General features: G+C 49.0%; 1 protein-coding gene across 1 annotated transcript in view; it reads left to right on the top strand.

Annotated features, from left to right (window-relative positions):
• LOC120837289 (ankyrin repeat domain-containing protein 6) overlaps positions 1 to 5,339 on the top strand; it is a 34,630-nt gene extending 29,291 nt beyond the window's left edge. The window contains exons 8-9 of the mRNA XM_042291278.1: positions 2,276 to 2,467; positions 2,943 to 5,339. Of these exons, the coding sequence (XP_042147212.1) occupies positions 2,276 to 2,467; positions 2,943 to 4,181 (1,431 nt within the window). The 3' untranslated portion in view covers positions 4,182 to 5,339. The remainder of the gene's footprint in view (positions 1 to 2,275; positions 2,468 to 2,942) is intronic.
• The last annotated feature ends 11,341 nt before the right edge of the window (positions 5,340 to 16,680 follow it).

Raw genomic sequence — 16,680 nt, 5'->3', positions numbered from 1 at the left:
GGCTCCTGCACGAGCAAGGGTACTGTAGTTTCAAGCGTTGCCGCTTGGTGGCGTCAACACGTAACTATCTCGCCTAGTAATAATGTGGTAGTAATATCCAGGGTTGTAAAGTACCTAGGTACAAGTAACTGTAAATCGGTATCTAGGTACTTTTGTTGTACCTGAGGTACAAACCTAGGTACTTTCATTTCTCAGTATCTGTATCTGTATCTTAGGTACATTTTCCAGTAACTTGAAACTAGGTGAAGTTACTTTTTACAGGTACTTTTCTATTCACTTCGTCAAAATCATAGAAATACAATATAACATGTAACTGAAAATAAATTATAATTACAGTCGTAAAGCAATTTAACATCATGTAGTTTTTCCATGCAATAAATCGAACTCAAATTTTGCACTTTACAAAACTGAAAATGTTTGTGAAGAAAAAAAACTGGGAGGACGATTAATCTTCGCCTTTAAGAGTTGAACGCGATAGAGTTGTCGGGCCCCGTTCGCATGGCCTTCTCAATCGCTTCTCATGCTCTTGAGTCACACAACGACCTAGTTCTTATGATACAACACTCCCGGTGCGATCGAGGAGCTTTTGCCAGTGCTTTGGTGCCAATTTACCCCGCAAGGTATATTTATGTGTTTGCTCGGTACGCACAGACAACACTCGATGCCATAATGCCTTTACCCTGACACAGACAGACATCGAGGCACTCCAATGACGGCAGGATCGCAGTGCCATTCCCAAGCCCTCCGTTGCCTAGTCGTTAGCATGTCTGGCTCGCAACCGAAGGGTCGTGGGTGCGATCCTGCGTAAATTCTTAAAATTTTTCTTTAAGGCAAATGGATTAGTTTATGAAGTGGGATCATTTGGAACATGCGGCGACTATTAATTCGCGCGTCTTTAACCACCTTCATTCCACGCATGACGTCACGTTTCACATGAGCGTTGTGGGTTGTTTGAAATTCCCGCGCGAAGTCAAGTGGCTGTGACGTCAAAACCCTATCGACCATTCAGGAATTTCCCGTCACGCCACCGACGCCACCGGCATACGACGGATTTTCTGTGACACAAGCTCCTAAACGTGCTCGCGTTAAAATATTCTCTTCCTTCCTTAAAACATTGACATCAATAAAGCACGTTTATCAAACTTGTTTTTGTGTACATCCCAGCATACAAAGGATTTACTTCCAATAATAATGTGACAAATTTGAGAAAAATACTTGACGTAAAAATAAAAAGTATCTTTGAAGTAACTGTACCTGTACCTAGGTACATTTTTAAGCGAGTAGCTAGATATGCACCTAGGTACATTTTCGTATGAGTAACTGTAACTGTATCTTAGGTACATTTTTGAAGTAACTTTTACAACCCTGGTAATATCTGAGGGCTGCACGCCCTATGACCTATACATAGCTTGCCCCTAACGTCATTCGCGGCCATGCCGGTATTTTATGTGCCGCGAGCGTTCGGTTCACCGTGTTAGTTTCACACCGGCTTTCGAGGGAAACAGTTACTAGAAAGAACCGTCAGTACCCAGCAATGGGGACACCTGCAATCTACGTATATTAAGGTATTCACAGGGTGTCATGTTTGAGCGCGTTGTTCACAGCGCATACCCGGGGGTGCACGGTGGGGCAGGGGGGAGGGGGGTACGATTGGTCTGGCAGAGTGAGTGAGAAAACGTATTTATTAAAGGAATGGGATACATCACGATTTCTTGATAAAGTCAACCAATCGTGACGGGGGAAGGGGATTATGGGAAGGGTAGGTGGAGGAGGCTAAATGTAACAGGCGAGGTTCTCGCATCCTCGGATAAAGCTCTACGTAACGTCCGCAAAGAACGGCTATCTTGATGGTGTGGAATGCATGTTGCGGAAGCACTGTGGCAGGTAACACATACAACGTAGTAAACGCGTCAGCGTTTTCCGCCAAGTCACATTCAGGACAAAGTAACTCCACGAGAGAGCCATACTGCCGCGAATCGGCTCTGCTTCTTAGAAGCCGATGACGTGGTGGCATTTCAACAGAGCTTCACAGACCGCCACCAGAAACAATCTTGAAATATGTTTATTCGTTTTAAAATTAGTTCCTTTGACTTTTTTGCCGGAAGCCTAGAAACAATAGTCTAGACTAGTGTTTCTGGGCTTCTGCCACAACATAGACCATATCTAAAGAATGAAATATTAGCAACCATTTCGTTTCTGTACCCCTTTAAACCGCCATACTAAAAAAAAGCTCGAATTCCGAGACGCTGATCACGACTCTACTGTCTTTGCGCAGTCGAAACACGGCCACAAGGTACATTTCGATGATGAGAAACCGGACAAGAAAGGCAAGAAGTGGAGTCCCTACGGGTGTCACCTGACGCCAAACCTCAACGCGTTTCCGCCGCCGAAGTTGGACACGCTTCCCCCGGAACCGCTGGGAAAAGGGGAGCAGTACTTCCTCGACCTGGCCGGAAACATTCGAAAGGTAGGTCTCGTTTTTCCCTTATTCCCCGTCATTACGGAACACGGCATATGACACGTATATTCGAGAAGATATTAATTTGATTTTTTAAGTACTCGAACATGAGCTGAACGTTCGCCACGCCTCGGTTCCGATCGTGCGTAGAGCCGGTTAATAATAAGTTACAGCTAAATCAGACAAGAAGTCCTCGAAGGAAAGTTAACATCATACGATATACTTTCATCTACCTAACCATCGTCCAGATAACGGTGCTTTCTACAGGGAAAATTTCATCCGTTAAACCACGTTCCAGTGCTGATCGCAGAACTAGTTAAGCTTTATCTAAATTTACTAAATGCTTACAAAATGAAATCATACTGAAAGTCTGTGAAGACAGTTCCCCTCGTGCGATATACTTTCCTCCACCTAACCATCACCCAGATAAGAGCGTCTTCTAGAGCGGGAATTTTATTCGTTGAACCAGATGTCTCTTGCCCAGGGTCCTGTGGGCAAGGGCTACACCTGCTACTGTGCTCCATTTTTCCACAACGTGGAGAAAAAACTGGAGGCCGACAAACAGGAACTCATCGACCACATCGACCACGCGCACGAAGACCTCAATGCGAAGATCGCGCACTTGGAGCGCAAGACCCGCAACCAGCTGTTTAACCTGAACCAGTCTGTGCGGGAGAAGCTGGCTGCAGAGAAGACCGAGTGCCTGGACCGCGTGGAGAGGGCCGCACTCCGGGAGCGCGTAGACCGAGAGCGACGGCAAGCCGCCCAGCAAGACGCCCTCAAGACCGAGCTCGAGACCTACGTCCGCGAAAGGGTGGCAGACTACCGGTGCAGCCCTCAGGGCCAGAGCTCCGACTCGAATTCTAAGACCAAGTTCACCGAGGCACCCCACTGGTCCCAGGTGCTCAGGAGACCACGGCCCAATGGTGTGTACGGGGTCACTAAGGCCAAATCCGAAGAGGTGCTCCACGACATGAACGGGATGGACGGTTTTGATGAAGAAGTGTTCGAGTCGAATCGTCGGGCAGCGCGGATTCTGCCAATGACGGCGACAAATGGTCCTCCACCGCCGGGGCTGTTCGGCAACGAGGTCGGGCTGCCTCCGCCGCCGCCGCACCTCGCAAACAGGGCGGGAAACAGGCCGGACTTCGAGAAGCTCGGTGCCAAGCCAAAGTACCCGCTCTGGGAACAGGCGACCGATCCCGACGGCCAGCGTGCCAACAAAGACCCCGCCCGGTGGAGTCCAGCTGCGCAGGGTTCGTCGCCCAGGATAGCCAGGGGCTTCAAGAGCGACGGAGACCTGACCTCTTACAACAAGGAAGACTTTCAGGACGAGGAAAAGGAAAAAGAGGAGCTCAACTCGACGTCCTCGCAGTCTCCCATCGCCAACGGCACTGGCGGGCTTCGCAAGTCTCCGATAGAGAACGGTGGCGACTTGGCGCCGACGCCGGGACAACCGAAGCCCACGAAACCGGCGCTGCTGCCGCGACCTCTTCATCCGCCTCCGTACTCGAGCCACGTGCACCGCTTCGTGCCGCCGAGCAGTCAAGCGAGACCGCTCCGTGTCAGCTACGCCTCTCCTAACGATGTGGCCGACGGGCTGCAGCCGACGTACCAGGGCGGGTTCGAGAACGGCAACGGTGCTGTCGAGGACCAACTCTGCAAACTCAACGAGGGCTTGACGCTGGACGCCGAGAACGGATGTCCCTCCAGTGAGGTGTGAAAAGTGCCAGCCATCGGCGGCGTCACGCACCCCTCAACACAGAGACACGCAGAGTTTCACTGTGTTTACATGTGCCTTATTTGTGGACTCCAAAGTGACAATCGAGTCCGGTGCTGTGCTTGTGATTCGCTCGCGAACAACATTCAGCATTCGAAACTGACATAAAGTGAATACAAACGTGACATATTTTTTTTGCCATAGTTTTTTTTTTTTTTTTTTTTTTTTTAAGATGTCTGCACACATTCGAACTGGCACATGTCTTTCTTGAATCCTGTCATCATGCCGTTCGTCATCAAAGTGCCTTATGCTGTACAGTGATGTTTGCAGGAAGTTTCATTTCATGAAGAAAAATAGTGCGCTGATAATTGGAAATCAAGGAAATGCAGATATCCGATGATTTTTTTTTTTTTTTTCGCGTGGCGGAAGAGAGCTTACATGTTTACATGATGATAGGCTACAGTACAACTTTTCTTTTGGAAAGTTTCGTTCTGTAGTTCCAAGCGAGTGACAGTAGAGCTCTGGCGGAGTCCCACGCGGGACACCGCTTTGCTAGCTGTGTTCGTTTCCTGTCTGTCGCTGCGCCTAAATTCTCGACGCACCAATTACAACCCTCTGTCAGACAAACTGGCACGTCCCACATAGATTTTTCGATGTTTAGGAAGTCGAGGAAGGTTCAAAGGTTACCTCCATATCATGACTGGTTGTACAGCGCAAGAATATATGTTCCTCATAATGAGGTTTCCGAAGTCACGCAGTCCAAATGTACGGATGAATAACCATGCCACAGCGCGTTCGAAAACGGGAAATGCCCGGGAAACAAGGCGTCGGCAGCTTTTCGCGTTATCGAACGTATTCGCGGTTATGCACCTGTAGATTCGAAATCTATGCGAGGGTAAACAGATGAACAACGCAGAAAGGAAACCTTAAAATAATTAACACGGTACAGTATATACAAATGTAATGCCTGGCAGTGTAACCCGATACTGGCCAGGCAAACTTGGCGTGATGTACGGAACATTCACAAGACGCGGCGACGACGTTAAGTAATGTTTATAAAAGTGTACAAAAATATCCAAAATACTGCTTTTTCTTTTTAGAAACTGAAAATGTATTGAAGTGAATATCGTCAATAAAGAAATATGTCCAACAGCTGTCAAATTGTACAAGTCTTTTTTTTTTTTTTTTTTTTTAGTTGCGCGATAAAGAGGGTACTGAAAAGCGGGTGAATTATTATCCATCCTTATTGGCGACGTGCGCGACTGAAAGCGTCGCTGTGGTCGGCCTTCCACGATTGGCCGAACGCTGACTATGACGTCAGAAAAGGATTTATCATCGACGGAAATAAGAGGAATGAAAGAACTTTAATTTTGACGGTGTTGGCAGTGTTCCTTTGAGAGCGCAATGATTTCAAGCTTCCACCATGCTATTTACAAACACAATCGAACTTGTTGTTTGCAAGGTAATGACGTCACAAAGGGGAACCGCAGGAGAGCGCCACTAAAACATCTCGCCGCTAATAGGGGGGGGGGGGGGGGGAGGGGGGGAAGACTCACACGACGAAATGGAAGAATCTCTAGTCGCCGAAAGCAGAAGAAAGGCAGGGCGTGGCGAATCCTGAGCATCTGATTATCGTTCGGCAGCCAATGAGATCGCCGCATCAGCCGATAAGAACGCCGGAGAGCCAATCATGACGCAAGAAGCGTGATTATTATAATAGGCCACGCCCTGGCGTTTGCTAGGCTGTCAGTAACCACATATAGTCACGATACCATGAAAGTGTAAGGCCGGCGCCGTTTTTAAAGCTACCATATCTATACAATAACAATTTATGCCCCCTATCTCTCTCTCCCTCCCACACTAACGTGTATTTTAATGGGTGCGGTCACTCCCTTGCCTATGCGGAGAGCAAGTCGTCTGCTTTTTGCGCAGGAGTTGCAGTGACGTCACAACGACGCCGAGCTCTGACTGGCTTCGATTGAAAGGATGGTGCGTAGACCTCAATGCCTTGAGGTCTACCCACTATTTTGTTTTTTAATCAACCAACAAGAGTTCGGCGTTCTGACATCATCCCAACCCCTGTTCAAGAAGCAGACGAACTTGCGCTGCGAACACACGCGGATCTCAAGAACCGTAGTAAAAAAATCCGGCTGCTCGCGTGACGCTAAACAATTCCGTCTTTCGTTTAGATTCTTGTTAATTTAATACAGACGTACTCGATTCAAACGCCGAAAGCATTGTTTCTTCCTTCGACAACCGAATCTTGTAGGAACTATACTTCGCGCAACGCATAAATTATGCGCAAATTTTTTTTCTACTTTTTCTTGATAGTGCAACGGCGCGTAGTGGCGTCGGGAAAATATAGTTAAAAGTATAGTCAAGGACGATGAAAACGTCGGGGCACCTTTTTCGGGCGCCCGGCCTCCTGCACGCGCTCGTTGCCTTCCTTCGTGCTTTGACTCCGCGTGCACGCTCGAAGACGTTTACCGCCGAATTCAGAAACCTCACTCAAACTACACTCAGACTGAAGAGCCCCCCCACTTCCTCGAGAAAGCCGCGAGGGCCGGCGCTGGCCAATGGCCACGGCGGATCCGTCCTCGCGATTGGCCAGCGCCGGCCCTCGCGCCTTCCTCGAGGAAGTGGAGGGGCCCTTCAGTTTGAGTGTAGTTTGAGGGAGGTTTCTGAATTCGGCGGTTATTCTCTCTTTGCTCCCTCAGACAACGAGGGTGGGAGGCAACGCGCTTACAATCTGTTGCTCTAGCACAGTGTTTTACAACGAGTTCACAAACACTAGCTCGTCTAGAGAAGCCCCTCGATGTGTATGCGTTTGGCTGTGTTCCAGCATTTATTCGATCCGACGCCGGAGTAAAGGTTTCGTACCGTGGCGTTTCAAAACTTACTCGCGCTTACTCGATGACGTCAGAACTCGCGTTGCAGATGCGTCCCAAGCAACGTTGGTCCCAAGCAACGTTACTAAGACACACAGTTGGGAAAGTCGCCGTCGAAACCTGGGCCGCTGGCGTCCACCGAGACCGAGCTAAATGCGACAACAGCGCCACTCTTTACCATTTGTCTAAAAGCACGCAAAAACATGCTTTTAGAAAGCATGTTTTTGCGTAAAGACAAACGGAAAAGACTCTCTTTGTATGAAATTTATTGGAGTTTAGTACAAAATGAAGGGCGGGTAATGTTTTTAAAATCTTTAGTTTGCAAGGATTTGCGGCACAATTAATATTGTTTTTATACAACCATGCCTCAGCGGTGCTTTCAGGTAGTGCGTCCCGACCTAGGTGCATTTTAACTTCGGTAGCAACATAGAGTTATTACAATAAACGCTAGAGGCACAGCTGGCGCCAGTGTCTACGGGACTTCCGGTTGCAAATTGAAGCAGACAGCATGCAGTCTACTTTTCCGGTCTTCCTTTATATTCGTATGGGAAAACGCGTGAATTTTGTCTCGTCGCCGGAATTAACATGAATAACTTTTGTTATTTTGGTTGTACCGGGTAGTATGTACCTTTATTAATATTGTGAAAGTGTAATTGCTTTAGTTACAGCATTTTTCCTTTACCACTGAGCGATGCTAAACTTCGCTATATTTCAGGCCCAAACCTCTGTTCCATGGCAGGTATGTAGAAACGAGCGACGATTCAAAGCAAAATACAGATCGAAAATAATGTAGAGTGTGTTCAAAGTTTGCCAGCATTCCGTTGGTGCTTATAAATTGCTAATATGCCTCTTCTCTCACTATGTGAAAATGACCCCGTCGGCGTGCATCTTTACGAGTGGTTAAAAGAAAACGTTCGAAACGGAAAGAATAAAGTACGTAGGATGCGAAAGGTTTGTTTTCTTGTTATTTCCTATGTTGGGCAGTTTTTATCGTGCACCTGTCCTCTGGCTTCCCCCTAATTGCAAAGATTTGGAGCGTGCGGGTAATGATTTGAACACAACAAGAATTTTCGCACATATTCATGAGCAGAAAGAATAAAGCAGTACTTATTTATTGCAAATCGGACTATATTACGCGACTTTCAATTTATTTTGGTCGTCTGCAAGCACAAGGAGTTACTTAACCAGTGTTACTGCGTAGTTCTTGCCGTCTCTTGGTTTTCCACATGTCCTTCGTTCGTTTGGCACGTATATCCCCCATGCTGGAAAGCGTCGACGCCGTGTTCGCGCTAACAGTGTCCGACAGTGCACATAAATACACGTACGAAGCGGTTTTAACAGTTTTTAATGCCGCGAATTTCAAATAAAAATGCTGTAACTGACCAATTATTTCATCTGCGTGACTGAGAACTGTTCCAATGTGCCTAGTACGTACAAATTATTCGTGATATTTGCTCTTATAATCGAGCGCAGAGAGAAAATGCGCTCGCTTTTTCCCATAGAAATGCATTACCGGAAGTCAATTCCTGACTGCATGCTGTCTGCTTCAAAATGCAACAGCACACTAGCGCCAGCTGTGCCTCTAGCGTTTATTGTAATAACTCTATGGGTAGCAAGATGCGGCCCGTCCGCTGGGGAGGCGGGGGTGGCACCCCTGTAACCTCTTCCGCTGTATCTGTTTCGGCGCCAAAATGGCCAATTAAAGCCAAAATAGACGTAACGTGCAGTTCCTCGAGCGGCCGCTGTGGGTAAATGGCGGCGTCGTGATCGCCATTAGGTCGGTGCTCGTGGACAGATCGGGGACACTTTTTCAGAGCAGTCTCTACGGCAGTTTCGTAACTGAGCTGTTTAGTAACGTTGGTCCCAAGTCACTGCAGGCTCGATATAAAATGGACCGTAAAAGTCGACGCCTGCACGATGCAATCTGAACTTTTCGTCAAAGGTGTATTTCACAGATCGGTTTTTCCTTGTAAAATTACAGAGCGTAGCTCCCTTTCTGTAAAAAAAAAAAAAAAAATAGGGCCAAGAAACTTGCCAGGGTTAACGGCGGGCGGTGACGCAGACGACAAAGTCAAGTAGCGTGGCGGTTTTGGCGCTCGTATTGATAGGTGGCGCTATACCTCATTATCGAGACTAACCGAGACTGCTGGCGACCACCGTGGTTTATTAAAATAAACGTTATCTTTTTGTAATGCACCTTCGGTTAAAAAATAAATGCGGACAATAAAAGCAAAACATAAAGGAACAAAAAAAAACGCGTTTGCATAACAACGGCGCTTTTGCTGCCAACGGATTTCGTCTGCGTGTCGTCCGCTTTCTTTCGCTGGTCGGCTCCATCTTCGGACGCTGCTTCCGACGCCATCTATCAATACGCGCGCCAAGGGGGGGGGGGGGAAGGGGGGGGGGATGTGGTGTATAAAACGGGAAAGGGGGTTGAATGGCTATGCGAAATGTTATTCTCCAGGCAGGGAAAAGACTCGCATAGCCAAAGGGGAGAGGGAGGGAAAGATGTGGATTGAGATGGGTTGAATAAAATATTTTAGCAGTTACTAGGGGAAAGCGCCAATCAAATCACTTGTAGGGTAGAGGGAAGGGAGGGGGGGGGGAGGGCAAAGCGTTGCTAACACACGGCTAAAACATGGTTCTAAGTAAACGTTCGATAAAACGCGCAAGTGCCAACAGTCGCTCAATCGCTCCCAACATTCGGTCAATTGCACAAGTACAGCTCCGCGGCGACGAGCTGAACCTGCGTAACGTTTCACAGCCGAAGTTCCGCAGTTCTGCCACAACACAGTTATGTTCACTGGAGTTTTGCATCATTGTCATGTCGCAAACGTGTGACGAGATCTTTACCGGTTTCCGAATTGCGCGCGGCAGTTAGAGGCGGTCTGAAATCTCAAGTCACATGCGCAAACTCAAGCACTGCACGGAATATGACCCGCGCCCGTTGCTTGCCACCAGTAGGAAATAGCAGTTCCTTTGTTGTGGACACCTGTGCCCCTGTCGCCCTTACCGAAGCTAGTAATGTTTTCCGTGCTTTCTCGTATTCCGGGCAGTGCCATAGTATGTGATCGATGTCTTCAACGTCCCCGCACGCAGTGCAGTCAGCACTGCTTCTCTGAGACGTCCTTCCAAAGCGATGCAATGTCTTCCTCGTGAACGCGCTATTAGTTCGGAGACGATGCAAAAGCGTAGCGTCTTTCCGCGTCAGTTTAGAGGTTGGGACTGGTACAGGACCTTCTCCATTGGCTGTCCCGGGATCGGGGTGTCTTTTCCTGAGATCGCGTGCGATGAGAAGGCGCGCCTCGTGGAAGCATCACAGGTTGTGAGTAATAGTCGAGATGCTGTGTGCCCTTGTTGCTAGGGTATCTGCACGTTCATTTCCAAGAATTCCGCTGTGGGATGGCACCCACTGAAATACCAGTCTTCAACCGTTGTCCTCTAGCTTTGTTGCTATGTGTGCAGCCTCCTGGGCGATCAAGGGAGCATGCTCGGGGTTGGCGATGTGAACTAGCGCACTTCGGGAATCGGTTAGTATCACAGCCTTACCGATTGCAGGACGTTCCTGCAGTACCGTAAGTGCCAGAAGAATCGCAACCGTTTCCGCTGTTGTAGAGGTTTAAGAGAACCGCACTTTCAGTTGATATTGCGGGGATCGTGTATGCCGCGGTTGCAGTTCCTCTCTTCTTGTCAACTGAGCCGTCTGTGTAGACCTCAAGATGTTCAACGTATTCATTTTCGAGAGCCACTGCGGTAGCTGTGCGGGCGACAGTTGGGTGAATATCTTTTTTCCGAGGCAGGTCTGGAAGTGTTTCTCGCACGTCTAGCGGTGGGCTTATGAAGTGTGGGGGACGTGAAGAATATAAAACTCCAGGGCTTCCGATGTTACGCTGAAATTGTGCAGCTAGTTGACCAAGATGCGACGATGGTCGTTTCAGCAGGTTGGCAAGAATGTACTGTGCCGACGGGGTCGTGTGAATTCGCACTAGGGAATGCATTGCCACTCTTTCCTCTCGTAGGATGATTGGCATCTTCTTGTGCCTCCGTGAGCGTTGCCACGTTTTTCGCGTATGGGGGAAGTCCCAAACAGAGTCGTAATGCGACAAGGTGAAAACGTTCGAGCGCGTCTAGCTGGGGTCGCCTGATATTGACGAATGGTAGTGCGTATAGGAGCTTCGATTGGAGAAGACCTTCGTAGAGTGTCAGCAAACCATCCGGTGGGATACCTCTCTGGCGGTATGCACGGAAACTCCGGAGGACGCCCAGGAGCTGTCGACACTGTCCTAAGAGTCTTTTCACTGCCGGCCGCCATGTCGCGAGGTCATCGATTAAAAGGCCCAGGTAGAGGTGGGACCTACTCCTTGCGATTTCTACGCCGTCGAGTGTAATTTTAACGGTCTGTCGCCTGCTCCTGTTGGTGTAGAGGAGAGCGGTCTTTGAAGCAGATAATGTCAGTCCCAGACGAGAAATTTCTTTTGCTGTTTTATCCAGAGCAAACCGAAGAATTTGCCCAGTCATGTGTGCCTGGTTGCTTAACCCAACCGTCTAAATTGCGACATCATCCGCATAAATGGCGATGCTTGTCCGTGGCGTAAGTGGAAATGTCATTGGCGGAAGCACAGCAGGTAGTGACGCCATTGCCAAATTGAAAAGAAAAGGACTTATCACGCTTCCCTGCGGTACTCCTTGGGTCACATATCTTGGGGCACTTGTTGTTCCCCGGACGTTTACAATAAGGGTCCTGTTTTGAAGAAATGCACGGATGTAAGCGTAAGCTCTACCTGCGATGCCGAAGAGAGTGAGCTGGTGGAGGGTGGTGGCATGAGGTAGAGCGTCGAAAGCCTTGTGGATGTCCAAGAAGGCACAGCACATCGTTTTCCCAGCAGCCCGCGCGTCTTCGAAAGATGTTGCTACTTCTCCTATGGCGTCGACCGTAGAGCGATGTGTCCTGAAACCAGACAGTTGGTCAGGAAGTGTCTTGTTGGTGCCAAGTTGCCACGTGAGACGGCGAAGAACGAGGCGCTCAAGGAGTTTACTGACGCAACTTGTCAAGGAGATAGGCCTGTACGATGACAGCAACGCGTGAGGTTTACCAGGCTTCGGGATCGGAATAACATGGGGGACTTTCCAGACAGCGGGGAGTTCTGCAGTGCGCCACACCTTGTTTTTTGCCTCCAGGAGGGCGGGATAGTGACTCTTATCTAAGTTTCGCAGTGCCTGATATGTCACTCCATCAGGTCCAGGAGCGCTGCGCTTCGTGCACTTCCGTAGCGCGTATTCTAGTTCGCCTCTGGTGAAGTTGTTATCTAGCTGCATGGGGCCGCCGGCATCAGACGGGCGAGTTTGTGGCTCTTGGTATCCTGGGGGTAGCGGAATAGCTTTTGAAAATTCATCCGCCAATAGTTCCACCGTTTCCTGCAGAGGCTTTTGAAGTGCAACGGCGAGTCCGGATATGGGGTGTTGAATCTGCTTTGCGGAAGACAACGCCTTTGCTATTTTCCATGCTTTAGAAAGGCCGCCTGCCGATCCGAAGGAGGCGCAGAGTTGTCCCCATTGCTTTCGCTGAAGACGAATTGTATGTCGACGAAATTCGGCATCAATCTTGTGGTGAGTATTCCAATCTTTTGGATCTTTTGTTCTTCGTGCCTTTCGTTGAGCTCTCCGGCGAGCGGCGCGGAGGTTCAAGTATACCAGGTCTGGCGCTGGCCTCCAGAGTGGCACCTTTACCGTCCTTGTCGAGAGGCTAAGAGCATTGGCGATTGCTATGATTAGGTCCTTCGGAGGACCTGCTGCTAGGGCTCTGTCAAGCTGCCGTCGGTACATGTCCCAGTTTGTGACCCTGCATCGTCTGTACTTCGGTTTACTAGCGTTGGGAGATACAATGTTGATAGGAATATGGTCACTGCCCCATGAGTCGGGTTGTGGAGTCCAGTTTGCAGCTACATCCGGTGGGGCAGAGGATAGATCAAGAACACAGGTGAAGCGAAGACGTGACACACTCGAGCGATCTGCCTCTTGCAGTAGTTCGCCTGTCACCCCAGGCAGAGTTATGTGCGTTAAAATCGCCGCAGTGCATCGAATGGCCAGGGCATTTAAGCGCTTATTTAAATCTCCCGCGTCCCAGCAGTTAGCACGCCCAGGAGCAACATATGCAGAAATTATAGTGAAGAGCTCGCCTTGGACCTCAATCGTGGCAGCTGCAAATTCTGCTTTCTCTGTGGTGAACGATGAAAGATCAACCGGGTTGTGTGCTAGTCCTGCGGACACAAGGAGCGCTCCTCGAGAACGACCTCCCTTTCGCGCTGGCGTACTGTGGTGAATGACGTAAGGGAAAAACCTGAAGTCGCCCGGTCGCGTCATCGGTTGTTGGATGGCCAGGACGTCAACAGGAGAATGAATCAGGTGCTCTTGTAGGTCGGGAAGACGCTTTCGAAGGCCACGTGCGTTCCATTGGAGGATGGATGGACAGGTTAAGTGGGTATTTCTTCGTCCATGACGTGCAGCACGCACAGACACTGCCGGGGTCGCTCTGATCGAGTCTTGTGCATGAGGGGACGATGACACTAACATCCTTCAAAAAGGGGAAACAGAGCTTGTATCATGGTAGTTAGTATCGTTGCCCAGGATGTTTTGAGGCTTCTAAGTAGGATGAGAGCGATATTGACTGCTGCCTTGACTAAAGGAATCCATCCTGCAGAGTCCCCGGAACTTGACGGCTTCGCATCCGCCTCCCTTACTTGACGGCGCTGGCGCACAGTTGATAGCTGCAGATCAGACTGAGGTGTCTCAGGGGGTGGTGCTTCCGACACAGCAGGCATTTGTATACCCTGTGATGTTGATCCGTGTCGAACTCCTTGAGATTTTGGTGCCTTGGGCTTAGTTGCCTTGAGAACCGACGCATATGGTGTTGCCAAAGCTGTCGGCTTTTTCGAGTGTTCGTTCTTGTTCCCTGCAATGTCCTTGAAGCCAGAAGCACCAGCCAGCTCTTTCGTGACACTGCTGTCAGCAGGAGTGAACTCAAGCGCCGGAAAAAGTTCCTCGTGTTCTAAGGCTGTTTTGGCAGCGTGGAAGTCCACCGAGTTTGCCTTCGAGTAGGTTTGAATCGTTTCAACCTCCCTTCCTTTTGGACAGGACCGTGCTGTGGCCTCGTGGTTTTGCCCACAGTTCACACATTTCGCCGACAATGACAGGCATGTGCTGTCCGTTTGGTCGTGATGTTGTGAGCAGTGTCTACATGTTTTCGAGCGTTTGCAAGCCACCTGTTTGTGACCAAAACCAAAGCAATTAAAGCATTGAATTGGTCGGGCCTTGAACGGAGACACTGGGTGGCGCACATGCCCTAGCAGAACCTAGGATGGGAGTCGGTTTCCACAGAACGTTACTTTTACAGAGCTGGTGTTTCCGAGCCGTCGTACGCTGCCAATCTCTGCATCCGCCCTCAAATTTGAAGTGATATCTCCAATAGAAAGTTCCTTGTCGACGCCATGAATCAGTCCGACAACAGTTGCTCCAGCCAAGGGAGAATAGGAAAGTACAGGAATGCTGCAGAGTGTTGTCATGCTCTGTAACTTCTTGGCAGCTTGTCCATTCAGCGCATCAACTGCAATGAGGTTTAGTCGATGGTTAAACCGAACCTCGCGAACGCATTTGGGGAATTCTTTATCTAGTGCATTTGATACCTTCAGGCTACTGAGATCTGTGAGCACCTTTTCGGCTTTCCCAGGAGCGAATATTACCGTGAGCCCCTCTTTGTCAGGCTTTGGCCGTATAATCGTGTCCGAGCTCAAAGCAGACAGGCTGTTTGTGAGTCGCGTTCTTTTTCTGGTTCGAACTTCGTGCCATATGCCTCCAGCGTCGTTTTCGTGGTCCATGTCGTCAATTTCAGTTGAGGACGATGTCCTCGATAGATCAGAAGAACCAGGTTGTCCTTCCATCGGTGTCATTGAGGGCGCTCCATCTGTTGCATGCTGTGCAGGTGTTATGCTAAGCGCCATATTTTCGACGTCGGTGACGTTTCCTTGGGCCGATGTCATGCCGGGTCACATCTATGGGGAGCAGCGATGGAAGGCTGCAATTCCTCCGAGGTGCGTCTGCTTCTATACGGCGTTTGGGACACTGATATATATATATACCTGGTTCGCAAATATTTACAGGTATCTGGAGACTACAAGGCAAAAGAATTATCGAAATTACTGGGAGCGGAAGATTTGGCGTTCCTCATACAAAACACTTCGTCGTCTTCCTCGCGCGCCAAACGCACCCCCCAAGTCGACTCGGTCGTCTGCGTCGCCGTCCACCGTTGATCCTGGCAAGCTTTTTTTGCACCACGTTTCACAGAAAGGGAGCTACGCTTTGTAATTTTACAAGAAAAAAGCGACCTGCAGTGAAATACACATTTGACCAAAAATTTAGATGGCTCCGTGCAGGCGTCGATTTTTACGGTCCATTTTAGATCGAGCCTGGTGATTTGGTATACAGTTCAAAAGGAAGGTTAGCAAAAGGAGGTGGTGGAGCCACCTCAGAAAGACCACGCCGTTACTGTCAAAGAAATCTTTTAAAAATATCGTCTCTTCTAGTGCTTCCTCCGTGATCAAAAGAGATCGTCTGCTATTTTCCGTCATCGCTGCGATGTTTTCTCTTAGCCTTTGCCCAAGGGCCGGATTATCCCGGCCGTTCCAAAATCGAGTCGAGGATCGTTTACTCGTGATGTCACGGGGTATTATCCGCTGACGTAGGAGACAGGTTACTCGGTTAAGATTTGGAACATAGCCATGGTCTTGCAAGTAGTGTCAAATTGGTCAAATGCGCCAATGCACGAGGCCCGTGTCTCGAGCGACCCTTGGAAGCAAATGGCGACGGAGCACTGAAATGAGCGGCCCTTGGAAGCGAATGGCGGCGGAGCACCCGCTCGTGGCACGTGTCTGGAGTGTTTCCACGGCAATAATCGGCGCCACTTATAAAAAAAAAAAAAAAAAAAAAAAAAAACGCCTTTATCAAGGGGCTTTAGGAGGAACAGCACCAGAAAATCAGGGCCCAGGGGCTGCTTTGAGTTTTGTTCTTCATTTAAATCTGAGCTGTTAAACAATAACCAACTCGCTTTTTTTCTTCTTCTAATTTTTAGGGGTAAGCACGAAGCCCCGTAGCAGCCTAAGGGCCATGTGATGCAGCCCCCTAAGCCCGTACCCTCATCTTGCCACGCTTAGGGGCTCTGTGGATTGCTTGGGTAGAGTGAACCCTATTTTAAAACTCCCTAATGATGCTTGCAGTGGACGAGCGCGCGAGATCAGCAGGAACGCTGAAAACCCGGAGCTCGCTGTTTTAGCTTCCTGAGAATTCGGAAAACCACCGATTCTCGAGCATTTCAACAGAATAGAACCCTTCAAAAATTACGCCCTCTTACAGTCGATATGAAAATACTGCAAATAACGTGCGCAAAAAAACATCAAAATGGAAGTGACTATTATATTAGTTATAGACTTGCGAGCTTGTTGAAGCTTTTTCTGCACGACACTGCAATATTCTCCGACCGACCGCAAGGGGGCGTAAATTTCGAACAGCCACGGCACGCGGAATCGTGCGTGGAAAAGCCGTTCGATTTCGAGACGACCCCTGCC

Source organism: Ixodes scapularis, unplaced genomic scaffold (assembly GCF_016920785.2).
Source record: "Ixodes scapularis isolate PalLabHiFi unplaced genomic scaffold, ASM1692078v2 PGA_scaffold2__306_contigs__length_199485367, whole genome shotgun sequence".
In the NCBI taxonomy this organism is placed as follows: Eukaryota; Metazoa; Arthropoda; class Arachnida; order Ixodida; family Ixodidae; genus Ixodes; species Ixodes scapularis.
Note: the sequence above shows the minus strand (reverse complement) of the source record. Positions and strands in the feature narration are given on the sequence as shown.